Consider the following 23,293-nt stretch of genomic DNA (forward strand, 5'->3'; position numbering starts at 1 on the left):
CAGTTTGTGAGTTCAAGCCCTGCGTTGGGCTGTGCGCTGACAGCTTGGAGCCTGAGCCAGCTTCTGATGCTGTGTCTCCCTCTCTTTCTTCCCCTCCACCGCTCATGCTCGCGCTCTCTCTCTCTCTCTCTCTCTCTCTCTCTCAAAAATAAATAAACATTAAAAAAAAAACTTTAAGAAAACTTGTGTTATGTGTTTAAATGAGGAAATTGATGACAAAGTAAATGTAGGATAACAAAATTGGGAAGAGCAAGAATTGGGATTGGAAGTATACCTGATAGAGGTGTGCTGCTTTGTAATTACGAATCATGGTCCATGAGCAATTATTTTGTCTTCTTTTTTTTGGTGGACAGGTTTTTAAGTGTCCCTCAGTTCATACCTAGAAGGCAGTTTCTTATTCTTTTACATACACTTTTTGTTCGTGGACAATCACTTGTCCAGATCTCTGTCATCCTATGACGATCTTACTGGTAATTGGGTAAGGTAGTACTGATGCACTTTCCTAAACCATAAGATTATTAGCTAGAACTACCATGTTGTACGTTAGATGACAGCTTGTTCAATCTTATAACTGAAAGTATATACCCTTCATTCAGGATTCCCTCATTTTCCTCAGCTCCCAAACCTTAGTAACCACACTTGTCCTCTGAGATTGACTGTTTTGATTTCTACATATAAGTGAAATAATATGGTATTTGTCTTTCTGTGTTTTATTTCACTTAGCATAATGTTTTCAGGTCTCATCCAAGTTGTCACAAATGGCTGAATTTCCTTCTTTCTTGGGCCTGAAGAGTATTCCATTTGTGTGTATGTGTGTGTGTGTGCGTGCACGCACATGCGTGTGTATAAACCCCATATCTGTATCCATTCATCCACTGATGGACACTTAGGTTGTTTCCATACCTTGGCTACTGTGAGTAATGCTGCAGGGTAGGTGGGAGTGCAGATGTCTCTATGAGGTCCCGACTTCAGTTTCTATAGATATATATCCAGAAATGAGATTGCTGGGTCATATGGTAGTTCCATTTTTCATTTTGGGAGGAACCTTCATATTGTTTTCCAGAGTGGCTGCACCAGTTTACATACCAAACAACACTGCACAAGGATTCCCTTTTCTCCACACTCTTGCTAATACTTCTTTTTAATGATCGCCCTTTTAACATGTGTGAGGCGGTATCTCATTATAGTTTTCATTACCATTTCTCTGATAATTAGTGATATTGAGCACTTTTCATGTACGTATTGATCATTTTATGTTTTCTTTGGAAACTGTATATTCAGTTCCTCTGCCCATTTTTTAATTGGGCCGTTTGGGTTTTTTGTTTTTTCTTTCTTCTTTTTTTTGCTGTTGAGTTATAGGAGTTCTTTATATATTGTGGGTATTAAACCCTTATTAGATACGTGATTTAAAACATTTTTTCCCATTCTATATGTTGCCTTTTCATTTTGTTGATTGGTTTTTTTTGCTGCACTTTGTAATTTGATGTAGTCCCACTTGTTGATTTTTATTTTTGTTGCCTACACTTTTGTTATCATCCAAGAAATTGCTGCCAAGACCAGTGTCGAAGAGCTTTTTCTCTGTTTTATTCTAGGAGTTTCAAGTCTTTTTTTGTTTGTTTTTTAATGTCTATTTATTTTTGAGACAGAGAGAGAGAGACAGAGTGCGAGCAGGGGAAGGGCAGAGAGAGAGGGAGATAGAGAATCAGAAGCAGGCTCCCTGCTCTGAGCTGTCAGCACAGAGCCCGACGTGGGGCTCGAACTCACAGACCACGAGATCATGACCTGAGCCAAAGTCAGCTGCTTAGCTGACTGAGCCACACAGGCACCCCTAGGAGTTTCAGGGCTTAAATACAAATCTTTAATCTGTTTCAAGTTCATTTTTATGAATGGTATAAGACAGAGGTGCAATTTCATTTTTCTGCATGTGGTTATCCAACTCTCCCAACACCATTTATGAGGGAGGCTATCCTTTTTTTATTGAACATTCTCGACTCCCTGGTCAAATGTTAGGTGACCATTGATTTTAGTTTCTTAGCCTCAAGGTGCTTACTGGTTATTAGAGGCAAACACATACAGATTATGTAACGATCACATAAATTACAAATAGAGGTACTTGCAGGGTGCTTTAGGAGCCTTGTGGTTTGGGGAATGTTTACAAGAAAATATGCTCAAGCTTGTTATTCTTAGCCTGGAGGAAAAAAGTAAGAAAGATTTTCTGTCATGAGCAAAGACTTTGGTAGTATGAAATGGCTTGATATCCATGGAAGGAGTAAACCAAGGAGTTATAAAAACGTGTGGTACATTTTAAGCATTATCAAATAGTACAGTTTTACTAAAGGATTCAACTCTGGTGGGACAGGGAAGAGATAGGCTTGGAGTTACTGGCAAGGACAATGAATGGTCCTAGATATGTTAAGGAGGTTGGGTCCTGTCTGGGAAAGCTCATTAAAGGGCTTCAAGTGGCAATAATATAGATGAATTCTTAGGGGCTAGGTAAGAAGCTGGGTGACTGTATATATTAGACAAAAATGATTGTCTAAAGGATAAAATGATAAGAGATGGGGAAAGTTATTTAGGAGATTGACAAATGATTGCATATGGGTGACAAGGTAGGGAGCTAGGGCAGAGCAGTGATATGAAAGGGAAGTATTGGGTGAATTGCTAGGATCTGCCCTTGGGTGGATGGTGGAACTGTAAATTGAGGTAAAGGATGTAATACAAAGCAGGAATGATTACAGTAATAGCTGGCATTTATGGGGAGTTTCAGTAGGTACCAGGCACTGTACTTTATGCTTTACATGTGTTAACTCATTTACTCTAATAACCTATGAAGAACCCCTCTTTTATAGATGAGGAGACTGAGGCATGGTGGGTAAGACTAAGGCCCACTTAGATAGGATACAAAACCAGGCATTTTGGCTCCAGAGCTTACCACTTAGTCTCAACATTTTATCGTACAGGTATTGTGACCCTTACTAATATAAGTAATGACATCAGATCTGACTTCTTCCAGTACTTTATATCTCACAACACAACACATAGATGATAAAGGTTAATGCCTTTAATCATTACTTGAGTGGTTACAGTAGTTGGTGGAACGTGGCAGTAAGTGGATTATCTGTGATCATAATGAATTGGTTTAATTTGTGCCAAGTACAAGAGCATTGAATTTACAAATGACTGATTTGTAAACAATGTAACGATTGAAAAGTTTAGAAATAGGCAACATTTTGAAAATTTGGGGCAATTGCCCAGTGCATAGATTGTTTTACATTTTTCATAGAAAGGATGGGGGAGGAAATCTCAGTATTAAAGCCCTGAGTATTTCTCTTTGTATAGCTAACCTAGTGCCTTGCACATAGTTGAAACTCAGATAGCAGGTTGAGAACGGGGAGAGAGGAAGCAGAGGCAGCAAACAGTTTGAAGGAATGTTTTGGTGGATTAGGAGCCACGCACAGTGGAGGGTGCCTTGGATGGGAGCACTGACACTGATCATTTTCAGCGAAAGGGAAGGCTGAATCTGACAGTGGCATGGTACCGATACTAACTGTGGTCAGGGTAGATCGAAGGCTTCTTTCAGTGCTCCTATATTTCCAGGGAAGTAAGGGAAACAAGGGTATTAAGCTTTCATCTCCCCCACTGCACTGGAACTACTCTTGTCAAGGACTGGTGATTTCTGTATTGTCAGATCCAGTGGTCCCGTCCTTTTTGAAATACTGTCTCCACTTGGCCAGGACCATTCTCTCTTCGTTTTCCTTCCACCTTATTGCCACTCCTCAGTCTTCTTTGCCTAGTGCCTCTTTATCTTTCTTGTTTCTAGGTCTAGGGTTCAAATAAGAAGTATTCACCTAAGTGTTGAGTGAATGATTTATTTCTCAGTAGTCACTCCCTAGGGGATCTCATTCAGGCCTGTGATTCTGAACACGCTGTGTATGCCAATAACTGTTTGATGTATTTCTAGTCCTGACCTCTCATTGGACTCCAGACCCATCCATTATCTTTTGTGAATCTTCTAGGTCTCTCACTTGATGTGTTTACAACTGTACTTTGATTCTCCCTCCCCAAATCTACTGTAATGCTTATCTGTAGTCTTCCTTTCAGTGAATGGCCACTCTACCAGGTACTCCATTCTAAAACCTCAGGCATTCTTGACCACTTCCCATTAGCAAATGTTGATGGCACTACCTTCAAAATCCGCCCTTTCCTCCCCTCTTGACCATGTCCACCATGGCTCTAGCTGACTGTCAACTCTCACATGGACGGCCTCCTTTCAGGTATCCTTGTATCTATCATTGGCGCAAAGTGAGTCTGTTAAAACCTAGGTCAAATTACATCACTCTTCTGTCCAAACCAACCAGTCCGTGTCTTCATCTCACTCAGACAGAATCCTTGTTGTGGTCTCTAAGGCACTATGTATTCAAAGGCTGTCCTCCCCCTTCCTTCTGCCACTAAATGTTATACTGTTCTCCCCTTTGCTCACTCTGCCTCCATCATGGCCTCCTCTTTGTTCCTTGAACATGCCTGGCATTTTTCTCTTCTCTAAGGCTTCTGTATTTGCTCTTCACTTTGCCTGGTACACTTTTCCCCTCCTAGATAATCAGTATGACTCCGTCTCCCGCTTTTTTCAGCTCTCTTTTTACTTTTTTTAAATTTATTTTAATTTATTTTTATTTATTATTTGTTTTTTAAAAATTTTTTTTTTATGAAATTTATTGTCAAATTGGTTTCTATACAACACCCAGGGCTCATCCCAACAGGTGCCCTCCTCAGTGCCCATCACCCACTTTCCCCTCCCCCCACCCCCCATCAACCCTCAGTTTGTTTTCAGTATTTAAGAGTCTCTTATGGTTTGCCTCCTTCCCTCTCTGTAACTTTTTTTTTCCCCCTTCCGCTCCCCACTGGTCTCCTGTTGAGTTTCTCAGGATCCACATATGAGTGAAAACATATGGTATCTGTCTTTCTCTGTATGGCTTATTTCACTTAGCATAACACTCTCCAGTTCCATCCACGTTGCTACGAATGGCCAGATTTCATTCTTTCTCATTGCCAAGTAGTATTCCATTGTATATGTAAACCACATCTTCTTTATCTACATTCATCAGTTGATGGACATTTAGGCTTTTTCCATAATTTGGCTCTCTTTTTAAACGTTGCCTTCCCCTACCACTGTTCTAGACTGGAATCTCTTGTCCCAGGTACCCTTGGTCCTCCTACTTTGCTTTATTTTTCTTCATACCCATTATTACCACTTGACATATTATAAATTTATTACCTTTTTTCTCCTACTAGAATTTAAGCTTCATGATGAGCTCCAAGCTCTTTTTCCTTCTTTCTTTATGATATCCCAGTGCCTAAAATAACAGTGTTTGGCTCTTAGAGGTGTTTAATAAATATTTATGGAATGGATTGATTGAATGAATGAATGAATGAATGAATGAATGAAAGTTTAATGAATAGCTTTCCTGTTTATCTACATGGCTGTGTAAGTCAGTATTGATCTAATCGAGTGTTTTTTCCCCCTCCACAGCACAATGGTCAGTTCTGTTCAAGGAAATACATACCCCAACCAGGCTTCAGTATATAGTCCTCCTCCTGCCGCTGCTGCTGCTACTGCCGATGTCACTATATACCAGAATGCAGGAACTAATATGTCCCAGGTGCCAAACTATAATTTAACATCATCATCGTTGCCTCAACCCGGAGGCAGTCAACAGCCACCTCAGCCACAGCAACCATATTCTCAGAAGGCTCTGCTATAGGACTTGGGATTCCTCTTTGTGGCAAATACCTGCTAAAAGCCGCTGACAATGTTATGAGATTCTTTAATATCTTAAGGTTTGTTTATCCTCAGCTTATAGGAATCTATCTTGGTCTACAAGTTCCAATATTCAAGAAGGTAGAACTCTCTTCAATTTGCACTGACTTTTTAGAGGTTCTCCCTTCCCCCGCCCCCTAGAGGAATGAAACTACTTACAACATTTAATTCCTTTCATAATATGAAAGAATTGATACAAGATTATTTGTCTCATGAAATTACCTGGTCTGCAAAAAGTCAAACTTAAAAACACTGTTGTGGCAAACGTTATGTACATATACTGCTGTGTGACTTCATTAGTGGCCATTTTGAATCACAATGGTGATCATGTGAATATATTTAACACTGTTAAATTAATTTACATTGCTATTTTATTTTAATCATGAACAACTACCATGTTTCATAATGTTTTGTGTAAATTTAAGGTAATTACACTATCCCTTTAAACTGCAAGAGAACAAAGCTGTAGCATATTTACGTGAAGGCATTATGCTGTCCATGTTCCAGTTTCACATTAAACTGAACCTTCCTTTGACTACTTGTGAGCTAAACATACGTATTTTACGTCTTTCTGTAGCCTCTGTGTACTACTAGCTGTCATCACACCAGCGTACGGGAGCTAAATTTTTGGTGCAATTATAGCAAATGATGATGTTCCCTTTTACACTTTGACATTTCGGCATGACATTTCAGGATATTGTGGGACCACGAGACAAAATTAAGTAGGATCACATTCTTTATATCTTATTTTTAAAGGAATAATGTTGGTTTACTTTTTCCTAGTTGAAGATAGAAATTAGACTTCTGAGCTGTATACTGTGTTTCTTGGTGGCAGTGACACCAAAGATAGAGGCAATGGATAGAAAGTTTTAAACTGGAAAGAAAACATGAATTACACTACATTTTCAAAGTCTCTTGTAATTATTTAGGATATAAACAAAATTTGACTCATCTGTCTTTTCCCACTAGTAGTCTTTTAAATATGTCTTTAACACATTGTATCCTTTAATTGTTCATTAAAATGGATATAAGTAGATGTTTCAAAGTCTTCTATATTCCTGGTTTTGCTTCATAGTTTGTATATTTATTCTTCTCTTTCAGACTGGACTTTTGGGGCTCTTCTCTCGTAAAGTTCTAATGGGATTATTTTGGCTTCCTATTCAGGAGTATTTGTGAGCAAAGGCTTTCCTTTTGATCTGTATGAAATACGTTTTCCACCGACATTTTAATCTTAAATATTTATCATTTCCGTAGTTGTGCTATACTGTTATTTAACACTGTTTAAACAACTGAAAAATTGAGTTCAGGATTATATTAAATGAGTTGACCTAACGTGCTTCATACCATACGTGAAAATTTAATGTGTATTTTCTAAGATCGCAGTCAGGTAGCTTGTTCCTTTCCTTTTTGACAAACGATCCCATCTGTGGCAAGTAATCTCAATGGTGACTCATGTTGGAGGTTCACGTTTACAGCATCATCTTCACCTCCGATATGTCATCCTAGTGGTTTGTTTTCCTCAGTTTATTTGTTTGTTTGTTTTATTTTTTGTGTTTTCCTGCATGTAGAGGATGTTGCCCTCAAATAGTAATTTTAAAACTTGAATTCACATTTTCCATTAAAATTTTTAATATATTGCTTCTTGATAAACATTATCAAACAGATTATAATCTTTTTCATTCCAACTTGAATATTCTAACTGATAGACCTTTTCCCAAGTCACATTGTATTTTTCTGTCTTTTGATGAATTTCTCTTTACCAAACTGGCACATGTATCATTTTCCCAGTTTATCTTGAGATCCTTCATGCTGTAACATCATTTACGTAGTTTCTGGTATACTTTTTGCCCTGTAAAAGTGAATGAATGGTGAAATGAAAAAAAGCTGCCCTTATTGCAGTGTATATACATTTTTCTTACTTATTACATTACTAGGCTTCAAAGAATACTTAAAAACTGATACTGTGTTAGTTTGTGCTTTACGTTTATTTGGTATAAAAATACCAGATGGAAAAATTCCAGTGGAGAGGAACCCCAGGATTTGCCGTCATTCAGATGACATGGCAAGGATAGAAATAGGAAAGGACCAGTTAGGAGCATAAATAAATGATTTTGTTCTGAAACTAGCGTATGTATCATACTTTCAAAAAGTCTTTTTAAAATATGACTGTCTCCCCCTTTTTAAGGAAGAGAATTATTTATAAAATGAATTGACTATAATGTTGATTTCTGTGAAGCAAATTTTACTTCTCAGTTTATTGCCTTTATAAAATTTGAGTGTGTGTGCATAAACAGTGACATCTAAATGGAAAAATTCAGCCAGTTACTGTCTAGTATAAGTAACTGACAAACCCCACAGCCAGTTGGATGTGATAATATATCAGTGCCACAAACCTGCTAGGACTCATGTATAGTGTGTACTTACTGTGAGTTTATAGTCTTTCCAACTCAAGGATCGTCCCTCTCTGTTCTTCTCCTACTCAGCAAGGGACCATATTAGGGATGTAATAGATCCCCATCATTGTGTTCATAACTTCTGGAACTGTTTTTCTATACCTTTTAATTTTTGTATTTAAAATGCTTAATAGGCCACTAACATTATTTTTAGTACAGTTTTCATGTATATATCACATGTATAATTCATCTCAGGATACCTTTAGTCCAAAGCTTTAAGTTTATATAAGACAAATCAGTGTCCTATGTGATAAACTATGCAGCTATAAGAACTATATATTATTTTCTAAAATGAGGTCCATTAGTATTACTGGTCAAATTTTCATCTGTTTAATACTTTAAAATCACTGTTTTCTTTTTCTCATCTTTTTCCTTACCAGTTGTACTAGTACTTATAGTTTTCTGTTATATTACTTCTTAAATATTTAATAACAAAACCGTAAAGTTTTCATTCTTACATCATTTTCTTTTCCTTTTTTTTTTAAATCACTTAACTGCCTGCACCCCTTAGAATAAAATATATAGAAGAAACTTACCTAAATATTTTCTGAGGCCTTTATGTTCAGTTATCTTTTACTTGAGAATCATGTTTCGATTAAGTATTCTTGTCAAGTGTCTAGATTACTTTCTATACTATTTATGATGACATCTTCTCCCCCCAGTTTTTAATCATAGCTATCTGACTTTTATGTATTCTTTTGTAGTGTGATCTTCATTTGAAATTATAAAACTTCAGTAATTTTTTCTGAAGTTTTCCTAGATTCAACATTTTGTTTTCTTATGTTCTAGAGCATTTTGAATCTCAGTATTTAAAATCTTAGATTCCCTTGCTGAACAAAATCTAGCATTTTATTTGTGATAACTTGGGGTCATTCTGTCCTTTGCTGATTGTCTGACTCTAACGTATCCTAATACTTCTCACTACCACGATTGCCTGTTTGCTGCTGCTTATAGACTCACAGAATTTCTGATGAGGATTACATATTAAATTATTGAGTCAGCATTCTCTCAGATAAAAGCAAAGGGATTGCTTTTAATGACCTTCTGGTGGTCAGAAACTTAAAAAAAAAAAAAAAGTTATGTCTATTTGAAAGAAGAATTGTACCCCAATTTTTTTTATCTGATACCTCTATTTTTAAGTATAAAGCTTCAGGATACATATGTATATATATTTACAAATTGTACAGGTTCTACTGTTGTACCTTATACAGCACTTTGAAAAAATAGACATCTTAGAAAGGTGAGGGAAGAAATATTAATAGAAATTCTACTGGTTTCTTCCTGTATCTCTGGTTCATTTTGTCTGTGTCCTAGGATGAAGGAAATTTGCGCCTTTACAAAAAATAGCCTCCTTTCCCCCTCATTCAAGCCAAAATAACGACTTTTTAAGTAGCTTTTAGAAACGTAATCAGTAATGAAAGGACTTTATGTTTCTGGATGCATGCATTTTGGCATGTTTATTTTAAAAGACTTCTCATAACCTTATAGTCATATCTTAAGATATTGAAATCACTGAAGAGAAAGGAAAATCCTTTCTTCTTGAAAGTTCTAATTGTTAATTATTTTTCTCAAGTTGGTTACCAAATTGGAATAAGACCAAATAAAATTGATAACCACAGCCAAGTTAGAAGTATGTGCAAGTTACAATAATGTAACCATCAGATTATTAAATAGCTTGTTTATGGCCTTACATTATTTTGGTTGGTTCATGGCTTTTAAAAAACAGAGTAAATGTAATCCATTGTTTTCTGTGGCAGGATATAGGAAGTTTTTTAAGTGAAAGATCATGACATATCTTGTTACTTTAAAAAGAGATATGGTATATAAACAGTTGAGAAGGTTTTCAATTAATTATGTATAATAGCTAGCCAGTTTAGATGCCAGATATGATGAAAGATCCACGTGATAGGGTTGTTTTCCTCAGAATCAGAAGCACACAAAAATACCCATATACTGTTTTAGTTAGAATTTGTCCCTCTTCCCTCAGAGAATGGAATGTTTAAATATAAGTATCTCTGATATTCTGTAATTTAAAAATACAGTGATAACACACTTCAAATGCGTTGCTGAAAACGACTGAAGAAGTTGGAATCAAGTGTACAGGTAAATGCACTTACTTTTTACCAAAGAGGCTTCACTGTCACAAGTCCATTTCTATAAAGGGTGGATGGCACATGATAAAACAGTTTGATTAATTTGCGTTGTGAAATGTCTCCGTCTGTGACCACATGGATTTCTTGTGAAGAAAGTGGTGGTACTTTTTGATTGAGAAGAGTAAGGATAAGAACTAAATTAGATTGTAATTTACTGGAGTTCTTTTCTGCTCTCAAGTGGAAATTTCAGTTCATTGCCCTAGGAAATCAGAGGACTGGATTTTGACCTGGATATATATCTTTTGTCAAAAGAAGATCTTACTAGATAGGTGATCTTGGGCAGTTCCGTGAATCTCTCTGGGCAGCCTTCTTATTTATAAACTGTAGTGTTCGTGTAACTACAGAAGCCTTTGAAGCTTGCAGAAATTCTGTGCTTTAGATCCTCTGCCTCTGCCTACCTTAAATATCCCTGCCTTTCAGCCTGAATAACACCTGTGCCAGCGCAGTTACCCTGTCATGGTAGAGAAGGAAACAGGATGGGATGGGGTAGCATACTGTGGTACTGACACTTGGGGACGTGATTTCTGGCATTCGTAATATACTTCCTGAAGGTAATTGGATATGTTATTTCTATTAGCAAATTCTTGAGGCTTTTGGTTATGTTTGAGTGACCTCACCAGGAACGTCTGCATTCCAGGTAGAAGTGCTTTTATTTAATGGTACTTTCGTTTTCACTGGTGCTGATTTGGGGGTTGGGGGATTAGTAATTACAGCTCTGAAGCCTATACTGTTTTTGTATATTGCTTCAGCCTGAATGAGATACGGGTATCATCAGACTAAATAAAGTGTTGCTGTTCTCGACGTCCTCATAGACACAGTAGTACCATTGGTCTCAATGACTGAAAATGATGAAGGAGGCCACGTGCTACACTTGCCATCCTTCAGCTGTTTTGTTTACTTAGTAAGCAGATTGCTTGAGACGTTAAAGTGCTTGGCTGAGAGCCTGTTTCTAATATTCCAAGTAAGATGCAGAATCAGCAGTGGCATTTTTTTGTATCACAAATATTTGGCCTAGAAAAATGCCATTATACATTGTTTTGTTACAAGTTATCATTATAAAAAACATTAGCTGTTAAAGGTTTTTTTTTTCCCCAGTCAACCTTCTTCTTGTGTGCCAGTTACATGTGTCCTTTTATGTAGTTCTATAAGACATTTCTTTCTTTTTTTTTAAATTTTTTTTTATTTCAGAGTTTATTTTTGCAAAGGAATATAATAGAATAATATCCCCCAACCAACCCCATCTTTATGCTGGGAAAGATGGCTCTGCCTCCTGACAAATGGACTTACATTAAAGTCACAAACAAAAAAGTTATCTCTGAGGTATAGGAATGTGCAGTTCCTGGCCTCCCCCCAAATCCCCACTGGGACAATTTTTTTCTGTAGAACATTTCTAAGAATAACGTGTTTTAGCTTTCTTGTACTTTAGAAGACTAGATACCTTGCTAGTATTAGAAAAGTCTGTTTACTAAATTAGTTTATGCTATTTAATGGAATCTGGTAAAGAAGGCCTAAACCAAGTATTTAATAAAGTGGAAAAGAAATAAGCTTTGTAGAGCTCTTTTTTGTAGAAGGGGAAATATAGTTTTCCGGTTGATTATCACTGATTGTGTCAGAGGGAATAGTCACTGCCCTGTGTAGAGCCTTTTTTGCTGTCTCATGCTAATGTTTTCAAGAATAGTTTCAGAAATGAATACTTCTTGGGATTTACCAAAAAAATGTTCTTTATCTTACATCACAGTAGAGGTTAATTTTGTCTTTGTACAGTTAATATATTTTTCTTCTTTATAAAAGCTTACTTAGATTCTGATTGGTTTTAGTGAAGTGTTTTGAAATCAAAACATCAGGACAATTTCATTTCATTCATGTGGTTGCCAAACATTGATTTACATGGAGGGGGGCATTTAGGCCAATGTACTTGAAATGAGAAGACTCCCAGTGCCTGGAACGGAAATACATCAGGCTGCAGGCTAAATTACTGTGCTTTTGTTTACTCCATTAAACCAGGAATATTTCTTCCCTGCGTGCCTTTCATGTATTTGAAAGATGATAATTTCCTTAAGGTTTTTAGCATGATAGGAGCAAAAATGTTTTTATTTAACTTTCATCCAGCATTTGTTTGTATGTAACTCTTCTGACTGGTATATTTGAATGGCAGAAAATCCCCCCAGATTTTTATTTGCTGAAGAATACTCACTCAAACATGGTCCTGCTGATGCCTTCGGTAGGGAAAATTTTAAATTAAGCAGTGTCCAGTGTATGCTTAGGTTTGTTTTATGTATGTTATAATTCTGAATGGTCAGAGAAATTGTTTTCAAAAATTAAGCAGAAGAGGGTAATGAGAATAATAGCTAAATAAGCTGAGTTTAGGTCCTATGTTTTAGCACTTTTGTCAAAAGTAAACATTTTGAGATTAAAAACTTTGAAGTGCTACTTTCCATATTTGACCAAGAGATAAGCATCACTAAATTAAAACTGAGTAGCATGATCTAAATACTATGTTTAATATCTTAAAAGTAACATCTCTAAAATTTTTTTCCCACTGATTCATGGCTTGTTAATCAAATGTTGTTTATAACTCATTGTTTTCTAGATATTTATTCCAGGAGCTGTGGTTTGAGAAATATAAATTCTCTACAGAATGCTTAAAATCCCCTTAAGAGAAACCTGAACATGGGCATTTGTTTCTAAGAGTTGACTCTTGTATATTGGACTTTGTTGTAATTAATTTGAACTAGGGTTCGTAATAGCATATAGTGGATTCTGCTGTAATGCAAATATGTTTTCTAAAAATCATGTTTGGCATCATTGGGCAATAAAAAAGCCTTAGCATTTATGCGAAAAACAGGATTAGAGGCACAACACTCCAAAATTTCAGCACTGACACACTTAAGAATAAAGATAGGGATCTGATAAAAAAAAAAAACAGCACAGTTTTACATGTTTAATGGTTAATAAATATATAAGTGTTACAATATGGCACTTTACTTTGAAAAGGACCTGGAGTGTACCTGTGGAAGTAGGTGTCAGAAGGGTCGTGGCCTGTGGGTTTTGGGAAGGTGGGAGGCAGGGCTGCAGGGCACGATGTGACCCCATGTGCTGGGGCGGGGGAGTGAGACTCAGCCCTGGCAGTGAACTGGGGACACAGCTGCTGGTGGCAGGGATGTATGTGTCTTCTGTGTATTCCTGCATGGCTCCACTCAAGGGGCGTGGTTTTCTCTGTTTCATTTCATGTTTCTTCTGGGTGAAATCCTGCAGGAGCCAACTGAAATTTGCATTTTGCTCATATTGTTTCTTAGCATACCAGTCTGCAACAAGTAAGTGTTTTCCAAATCATCATTATGTCAGAACTGACTCTGAAAGTGATATAGAGATGGAAAATGAATGGCTAGTAACCATTTATTTCTAACTTCAGAAATACTCCTTTTAAGCTCTGAAGTGATTGGTAAGAATTATGGACATCTAGGATACAAAGCTTTCTTCCTCCTTGGCAGATCAGAAACTATCCCAGTTGAAGATGTGAGCATGTTTAGATGCAAAGAATTAGGTATTTTGCTTAATAGAATCTGTGAGAAATTGTATGCCCTACATACATAATCCTGCCCTATCTCCCCACCCCCTCAAAAGAGGGAAAGAAAAGAAAATTAAGGATTTAATTTTGCAATAACTGGGCATAGCCATTATATCGTTTTCACTGATTTTTGCTTATTAAGTATTGATTTGCTTTTCATTTAGTTGACTTTTGAGTATATACAAGATTTTCAAGTTTTACTAACTGTTTTTTAAATTTTTACGTGTCAGCACTAAATATGGTAGGTATTTAAACATTTACCTTAAATACTTTAGTACCTTTACAAATCCACAAATGTGGATGCAGGTTATTTACAAATTTATTTTCATATCAACAGATAAACTTAACTAAAAAGTGAGCAATAAAAAAGCACACTAGTGGTTTCATTCTGTCAGAACTTAATTGTTACACAGTATGTTATGAGGTCTTTTGACCTTCATCATTCCTAATTGCTCCCCTAAAGCTTATTTGTAACCTGGTACTAGGACACATTTGAGGAACAATGTTGAACCTGGTGATTAGGGTGCTGGGCTAGGATCTAAACCCTGTCAAAGCCATGATGTAACCAAAGGATAGCATTGTGTTAATGGTGTTTTGAAGTTCTATACCCCCGATGCTTCCCCAGGAAAACGTACTCAAGAGTCCAAACTTGGATGCCAGAAGCGTATCTCCCAGCTCTGCTGGGTTCAGAGACGTGCAGCTGCCCATAAACCATGGCACTTAACCTCATTTCCACCCTCGGAGTACCCATTCTGCACCAGTTTGCTCTCAGATCCTGAGATCCGGAGAGAAATCTACTGGTTGTCTTCACCATTTTCACAGCTTGCAGCATCAGATCTTGTTTTCGCCCTACCCAATCCATTGGAGGACTAAGGACAGTCCCATGGCTCCTTTCTCTCCCCAGAACAACTTTCTGTGGTTTTCTAATTGCAAGTGTGAGCACCAGGCCTGAACTGAAACAGAGGCCCCAGGCAGGCTGATTTGATGTCTGTTCCCATATGATAATTCCAAAATTTGTTTACCTTTATTTCACAGAAAGGCTACAAGTTATATACTCACCCAGGGAATCCAGAGCCCACTTCCCATCATCGGAGTGGTTTAGCTTCTGTTGTTGGTACTTGGCCCTCCGGGGGGAGGAGAGGAGGAAGGAGGTGGAAAGGGGTGGGCTTTCTCCTCACCCCCAGCACCAGTCTTCCCCTATAATACCCTCTCTTGTGGGTTTCAAAAGTTAATGCAATATTTTCATTTCCTTGATGACTCCAGCAATTTGAGGGCATTTTCTATCTTAATTCACCTCTAGGGAGCACCGAGGTAAAGTAGTTCCCATTTTTGCCCTTTCTTGCTTTTCATTCATACTTGGGGAAGATAGCAGATGTATGAGAGAATGAAGTAAAATGATCAGAAGAACATACACATTTTCTTCTTGACATTTAAGAGTTGGGGGAAGAGAGTAAAGAAAAAGAGGCAATCTTCCCTGCTTCCTTCTCAGACTGTCCTTTAGTGAGACAAAAGGTGGGCATGGGGTGGGGTTGAAAGGAAAGGCTTGGAGGGGAGATTCTTGGACCCCAAGAAAAGCCTTTTTTCCCTGGTCAGTCCAGAACATGGTCAGTTCTGAAGAACTACAGTGATGGAGCTCCCGAAAACTTAGAAAGTAAAGGAAATAAGATTACCCTTTGTGTTCAAACAGGACAATTGATACAGAACGAAGCACAATGGAAGAATAGGCACCTTAAAGCAGAGGTTAAAAACTGACGGCTCAGCCAGATCCTGCCAGTATGTTTTATTTGGCCTGCATGGAGTTAGTTTCTTTAAAAATGGATGTTATATTAAGACTAGGTGAAAAAAAAAAATTAAAAAAAAAAAAAAAAAAAAAGACTAGGTGATTTCCCATGTAAAAGATTTTTGGCTCCTTGGGGGAAAAAAATGATCTAACCCCATGAGGCCTATATTATCCCACGGCTGGCCATTCAATCTCTGGTTTGCCACTGAGCCCTCCATTTCTTAAAACTTGTGCCCTTTTAATTGTCAAAGAGAACCAGAGCCAGGTATTTAGTTAATAGGACACAGATTTTAATCAGAAACTTACAGTCTAGGACAAGTGACTTCAGTTTAAAACTGGGCTCAATTCAGAATACAATAAGGACAACTAGGGAGTTATAGCTGAGGAGTAGGGGTGGGGGAGACCCATAGATGGAAAATTTCTGGGAAATGACATCAAGGATACGGGGGATTCTTGCTGAGGGCAGGTCCTTGTGATCAGATCTCGAGGAGGAAGAGGTAGATTCTCTGAACTGACTTAGCAGAATTCTTGCTAAAATGGGGCTATTGAAGCCTGGCAAGGACAGGGACCACGTCAAGACCTAGTCAAGAAGAGGGCTTAGAGGAACCTGACTGAAGTTTGATCAAACAGCATCTTGTTGCCACAGAACTCATTTTTGCCTGACACCTGGGGTTACTTGAGGCTCTCATTGTTGCTTTCAAGAGAGAATGGATCCAAGGATGGATTGTCCAGGGAGACTCTTGAGCACTTGTAATGGGCTAATGCAATTGAGGAACTGAATTTTAAATCCTGATTCTAATCAATTTAAATTTAAAACCTGAAGCAGTGTAAAAATATTTTTCCCACATAACATAACTTTATCATTTCAGTAGGACTATATTTCACTATAACCATTGGGTCACATTAAAGTGGTGTTGTAGTGCTTGTATCCTTAAAAACACTTTTGAATGCAGGTATTAGAAAGCTTAAATTAAATATGGGGCTCACTGTCTACTGGACAGTGCTGATCTAAGCCTTCTAAGACCTGACCATGTAATTCTGAAGAATATGTCTGATGTGATGAGGCAAATCCACTCTAGAGTGGATTCCCTCATGATCGTTTCCTGATGATGATCATGCTTTTATTTAATCCCTTCCCTTTAAGAGTGGGTGGGACCTATAACTTTCTAATAACTAGCAGACTATGGAAAGGTGAGGGGATGTTCCTTCTGCAATTATGTTATGTTACATGAGACTCCATGTTGCTTCCTCTCGAGTCTCCAGATGAGAACCAAGCTCTGGCCAGCATCTCATGTGCAGCCTTGATGAGGAGCCCACTTAGCCATGCCCAGGATCCTGACCCACAGAAACTGTGAGATCATAAATGTATGTTATCTTAAGCCACTAAATGTGTGGTAATTTGTTGTTCAGTAACGAAACATGTAACCTGGGCAAAGCGGGGGGGGGGGGGGGGGTGTGGACAATGTAGAACTATAGTCTAGCAAAAGGGGATCTACGGGGTAGAGTGAATCTTAGCTAGTGTACTTTGAGTGTCCTCACCCTTTAGATAAGCAGTTCTCCAGGTGGTAATACATATGCCTTTTGGTTCAGGTGAGCTTGACTTCCCTGGTTTTTATTTCATGCTCAGGAAACCTTGTTCATTATTATGCACCCCCTGTGTAGGTCCACTTCAGAGAGAAGTAGTTCAGGTCCATCTGACTTGCGAAGGTGAATTTGGATGCCTTGTGGGATTTGTTTAATTGGCTGGATCCAGGCCACTGGGGCGTGTTTGAAATTGACCTGATCCTGCTGCTTGGAGGCCTGTTGGCTGTAGTTTTAGTGGATTGCTGTGTGAGACAAATTAAACAGTTGATCCCAGCCTCTGTCACATTGATCAGTGATCAGTGGAATGAATGGTGCATTCATGAAAATTTCTCCAAGACTAAGATGGTGTAGAAACGAAGGGTAGAAATTGTGGAGAGATGCTTTTCCAAAGTTCTTTGGTGTTTCTGCACATCGTGAAAGCAGAGGCACTGACTGTGCCCTTTCTAGACCATCTTTCCAAGGATGTTTGTGCAGTGAACAGCTTTGCTAAAGAGAGAGGGGATATCTCCCTTTGGAGCAAAAAGCAGTATTGCTTAAAGCCTTGGAAGATAGACGTAGTGTCTCCCTTTGGAGCAAGGGACACTAGTAGTATAAAAAATTGGGGTTCCCTAAACTCTCTCCCTCTTTTGTTCTGCAACTTTCTGCATGTGCTGTTATTACCTGACCTGCTTCTCTCCTTGTGTTCAGGGAACTGGCCCAAGAAAATGCTAACATTCTGCCTCTTGCTAGTGTTTTAAATGATGCAGTCCTTTGTCGTAGACCCATGGATCTTGTGTCTTCTTTCAGCATTCATGGAACGGTGCAGATTAACTTGTTAGCTTGCAAGCAAGGTAAAATCTGCGAGCCTTCATAGATCTTGAAATTTGTGTTGGATAACAATAATAGAGTCAAGATTTTCTTTCTTATGCAACAGAAGTTAATCTACTCATGATTAAACCTTTTCCAGAATGGATCGGGTGCCCATATGTGTTTCTACTCCCTGGAAAAAAATATTGTTACTTGTTTTGTTGGATAAAACTGCTCCATTATGTCTGAAGCTTGTATCAATGAGTGGATCTTCCTAGGAGTGAAGTTATCTAAGACTGTCACATCTTTTACGCTAGCTTATTGTATTAACTTTTCCAGGGCTTCAGTTCTGTCACCTACAAATGAGAGAATCATATTGTCTAAGGTACTTTCCAACTACAGTACTTCTAGGCAATATAAAAAAAAACAGCATCACTTTAATTTTATTTATTTGATAAGTCCTTACATTGTTTTTGCTACGGGACAGGTACCAGTCTTAAGTGCTTTTCAAATAACTCATTTAAACAAGGCTAATGTTGTAGGTAAGGAAACTGAGGCAGAGAGTTAAGTAATTTACTCAGGGTCATCCAGCTAGAAAGTGACATAGCTGGGGTTCAAACCCTGGTAAAGTTTGTACGCTTTCCCACAATGCTGTGCTGCTCCCAGCTTTTCATTGAAAAAATGATTCACTTTCTGCCCCGTGAGAACTCAGGAAGCCACAGGAGAGAATGAAACAGGTCCCTGCTCTTCAGAATCTGCACACAAAGTGAGAATTTTATGCTCTGTGTGTTTGTCCCACAGAAGGTCTCCAAGGTAATCATTTGCCTAGAAGAATACCTTTTTAGAATGTAAAAGTGTACATTTTTTGGTTGAGTAGTTGGCTCCAGGTTTTTAAATGCCTTATTTATGATTGTTCACATAAACCTTACGGTTCTAATCTGTTGGTGGTAAACTAGGTTAGACTTCGGGGAACTATGGAGACATAATTGGCCAAAAGGCTTACCTAGTTAATACCTAAAATAAGATTAATAAAATTATGTATAGAAATTAAAATAGTTACACTGAATCATTTTCTTTGAAAGTTTTTCATCAACCCACATCTCATTTATGTATGCTAATTTGAGCTTCTTGAGGATAGTAGTAGAATCTTTCTCATCTTTGTGTCTGTATCTATATTATACCTAAGACAATATTTCTCACTGTATTCATTTAAGTGTTGAGTGAATGATCATTTCATTTTTATAGTATACAAGATGATTCTACGTATCTGGCAGGGGCCTGGCAGGAAGCAAAATTACACTCAGGTGGTCCAACCGAGCAGGCTTGCATGAAGGAGCTACTTACTAAAGACTGAAGGGAACAAACTTACTGAAGGAAACAAACAAGGGATGCGGAGGCACCGTGCTGTCATGACTCCTAGGTCGAAAGGGGCAACTATTATACAGCAACTGCATGGAGCCCAAGGACAGACTGACAGCTGTGACTGGCACAGCAGACAGGAAAGAGAGACAAGGAGGATAGATACCCCTGTGTCTCCTGCCACCCTCCAATCTCCTCCCAATAATCCTCTCGTTGGCCGAGCCCGACTGGAATACTGAATGATAAGGAGTGTATAAAGGAGGGAGGGGGACAAAGGGAAAATAGCATGCTAGAAACATCTGGAGTTGTCTCAGTCCATTCAGGCTACTATAACAGAATGCCATAGACCACGTGGTTTATACACAACACAAGTTTAGTTCTTAGTTTTGGAGACTGGGAAGTCAAGAACAAGGTTCTGGCAAGATCCAGTGTGAGGTACAGACTCACTTGCTGGTTCATAGAAGGTTGTCTCCTCCTTATAGGTTCACATGGCCAGAAGAAAGGCGTAGGCAGCTCTCTGGGGTCTCTTGTAAGTACTAATCCCATTCACAAGGGCTCTGCTCAGATGACCTACTCACATCTCAAAGGCCCCACTGCCTCCTACCTTCATGTTACTGGTTAGGATTTCAAGATTAATTTTAGGGGGATGCACATTCATTCTATAGCAGGATTGAAGCATGCATTATCATTTAATGCAATTTGATTCACCACTTGCAAAAATATTAAATCTTCCCTCTATCAGTTATGTTGTCACGCATGTTTTATGAAAAGCCCAATGTGTCCTAGATGTTTTCCAGTTGTTTAATATTCACTTTGCTAAGAATTTCCATAAAGTACTGAATCTAAATCATCAGTAGGTGGTGCTGCTGAGATTGAATCCTGAAAAATCTAAAATAGACATTTAACTGAAGATTAATCTAGTATTCAGATAGGTTATTTGGGAAAGAATGTTACAAGCCAGTCAGTTTCTGATTCATTGTTTTTTCACAACATCTGTAAAGCATTGGTTTTTACAATTTTGATTTACTAACAGTGTGGAATAATATTCTGGATTTGCCCAACAATCAAAGGAGCAGCACCTAAGTATCTCCACAAAATCTGGAGGATGGGCGTGATCTAGAACACTGATCATGTTCTGACCTGCTGTACTGGCAGTGAGGAAGGTAACTATTGCCTTCTTGTTCTAATTTACTTTTAGAGGCATAAGCGATAAAGCATAATGTGTACCAAGATATTTTAAGTGATTCAGTTAAAATTTTCTGGCGAAGAGAATTACTTGCAAGGAACTTCACAACTTTATCTCTGGCAGTATCATCTTATGAGACAAGTGTGGGCAATGATTTGTTGACCCACTGAGATACCATTTTCCTGTCAGCCCTCAGGAAACAGTATTACGGGCCTTGACCGATAGCAATAGGCCCGTAAGAACCATGGAGTTGTAAAATGTCTTACCTGCCATGGATTTTTAATATGCTGAAGTCTTTTGTCACTCAAATTAGGTAGTTGGTAAAATATAGATTCTCAGGCCATTTTCCTGGAGATTCTGATTTAGTGGATCTGAGGTAGGCTGGAAATCTATAGTAAGTGTCCCAAGTGATCCTTATGGCCACACTAGTTCGGAAAACACGGATATTCTGTAGCTTGCTTTTGACCTAAGTTTTCTTACACACTTGGCCCGAGGCTTCACAAATATTTTAGGGTCACCATCACCTTTGAGAAGTTGAAGAAAGCTCTGGACCTCTCCCAGAAAAATACTCCTACCCAGAGTTTTACGTGTAATTTCAGATGCTTTCAGAGATTTTCACAGTACATCTGTATCACCTGTCTTACAAAACCCCATCATACAGAATCAGCTAAAAATTCCCCAGCCTAGATTCCAAGCTTCCTGTAACCTTGGTCTACCCTATTGGTTGAGCCTTGTGCCACATTATTCCCATCATACTCAGGAGCTATAAAGATGAGCAGATTTTTTCAGATTATATTCCTGGATACATGGAAAAATTAAAATCAAAGGAACCAGTATGGTTTTCTTGAAGTCTATATGAATTTGTCAAAATACAGAATATAATCTACTAAGGAAATGCTCTAGGTAGAATTTTATAGTTTGCAATCATTGGCTTTTTCTGAGAAAGTAGACTGTGTTGATCCATCAAGATATATGTATCCATTTATTCTCTTCTCAAAGACCGGCCTCTTGTTTAGAGCATAAGTTGGGCTGGCCATGCCATACCACAGCAAAAACCATTCTGCTTCATTCTAGTGGTGAAGCTCACGAGAGCTTGGAACTCGCATTGATTTCTCCCATCTTTTAACCACAAAAATCTGTCAGTGTGAGCAGACCTGGATTCTACCAGCAGTTAGACTTGTGAAGTCACTCAAAGTTTTTAAATTATTGAGACTAATAGGTTTATTATTCATCTGAATCAATTTATTAGCAGCCTGATTCTGACTGTGATATAAATTCAGAGTATGACTGTCATTGCAGAGGAAAATCATACAGATTAAATACCTTGGTCACATCTCCCAAATAGATGTTTAAAATAGAAATTATATCTGGGCCATTATCTCTGGTGGTGATTTAACCATTACATATTGTTTATTTCTATATTTATTATCATGATTAGCTAGATGTTTACATGAAATTGGTTTATCCAAGTTTAGGTAATATAGGAAAAAAAACAACTATTATGTAGCAAGACACAGTTTTTAAAAACTTTTTTAAACATGCAGTTTTAAGATATAAACGTAGTTCTTTGTATGTATGAGATTTTTATTTCTTTAACTCCCATTGTCTCATTTTATCAATAGCATAAGGTTGAAAATGGAATTCAGATATTTGAGCACTAGTGGGATTCAACAGTGACCAAGTGGACAGAAAAAAACCGCCTGACTGCCTGACTGCCATCTTTTGAAAGTCCCATTTACAAGGTTGGCCCTCGACTTGCATCTGGGAACTTGTATTTGGGGAGGGTTCCCATCACTCCCAGAATTGATGGGTGGCTCACTTGTGCCCAAACTATTTGCACCAATGGTGTGGTTTTGCGGAATACCTGCCTTCCTTTAGGGAGTCTGGAATTTGGGGATATGCCAGGCAGAGGGCATGATCCCCCTCCGGTAAAAAGCCCCAGGCGCTAAGTCCAATGTGTTTTCCTAGTTGGCAACATTTCACACATGTCACAACTTGTTGCTGGGGGGAATTAAACTCATCCTGTGTCACTCTACTGAGAGGAGGCCGTTGGAAGCTTGTAGCCAGTATACAAATAATTACACACAATATATACAATTTTGTGAGTTTGGATATATGAATACACTCATATTAACCATCACCATAATCAAGGTAATGAACATATCCACCACTGCCCAAGTCTCCTGGTGTTGTTTTGTTGTTTTTGTAGTAACAACACTTAACATGAGATCTGTCCTCTTACAAATTTTTAAGCACATTACTGCTGACTACTGGCACAATGTAGTATAGCAGATCTCTGGAACTTACCTTGTGGAACTGTAACTTTATCCCCATTAAAGAAGAACTCCCCCTATCTCCCTCCATTCCCTGGTAACCACCATTCTATTTTCTACTTGTATAATTTGACTTTTTAAAATTTATTTATTTTTTCTCTGTTTTTAAATTGAAGTTTAACATACAGTATGATATTAGTTTAAGACATACAACATAACGATTTAACAACTGTATACATTACTCTGCACTCACCACAAGTGTAGTCACCGTCTGTCACTGAACGATGTTACAATATTAATGACTGTATTGCCTGTCCTGGACTTTCCTGTGTGCTT

General features: G+C 38.0%; 1 protein-coding gene and 1 long non-coding RNA gene across 6 annotated transcripts in view; both read left to right on the forward strand.

Moving 5' to 3' along the window:
- STAM (signal transducing adaptor molecule) overlaps nt 1-6,851 on the forward strand; it is a 76,530-nt gene extending 69,679 nt beyond the window's left edge. For 3 of the 4 annotated variants that reach the window (XM_060659237.3, XM_060659240.3, XM_060659239.3), the window contains one exon: nt 5,528-6,851. In XM_060659237.3, coding sequence (XP_060515220.3) covers nt 5,528-5,759 — 232 coding nt within the window. In that variant the 3' untranslated portion in view covers nt 5,760-6,851. The remainder of the gene's footprint in view (nt 1-5,527) is intronic. The other variant, XM_081796054.1, reaches the window with a different exon arrangement.
- Nucleotides 6,852-15,866: 9,015 nt separating this feature from the next.
- On the forward strand, nt 15,867-23,017 carry LOC144616975 (uncharacterized). Of its 2 annotated transcripts, none has more exons than XR_013556956.2 (3): nt 15,867-17,134; nt 20,532-20,661; nt 22,307-23,017. It is a non-coding gene; the product is annotated as an uncharacterized LOC144616975 (long non-coding RNA). The 2 variants fall into 2 exon arrangements; XR_013556957.2 differs by lacking the exon at nt 15,867-17,134 and adding an exon at nt 17,190-20,027.
- The last annotated feature ends 276 nt before the right edge of the window (nt 23,018-23,293 follow it).

This window comes from Panthera onca, chromosome B4 (genome assembly GCF_046562875.1).
Source record: "Panthera onca isolate mPanOnc1 chromosome B4, mPanOnc1 haplotype 2, whole genome shotgun sequence".
NCBI lineage: Eukaryota > Metazoa > Chordata > Mammalia > Carnivora > Felidae > Panthera > Panthera onca.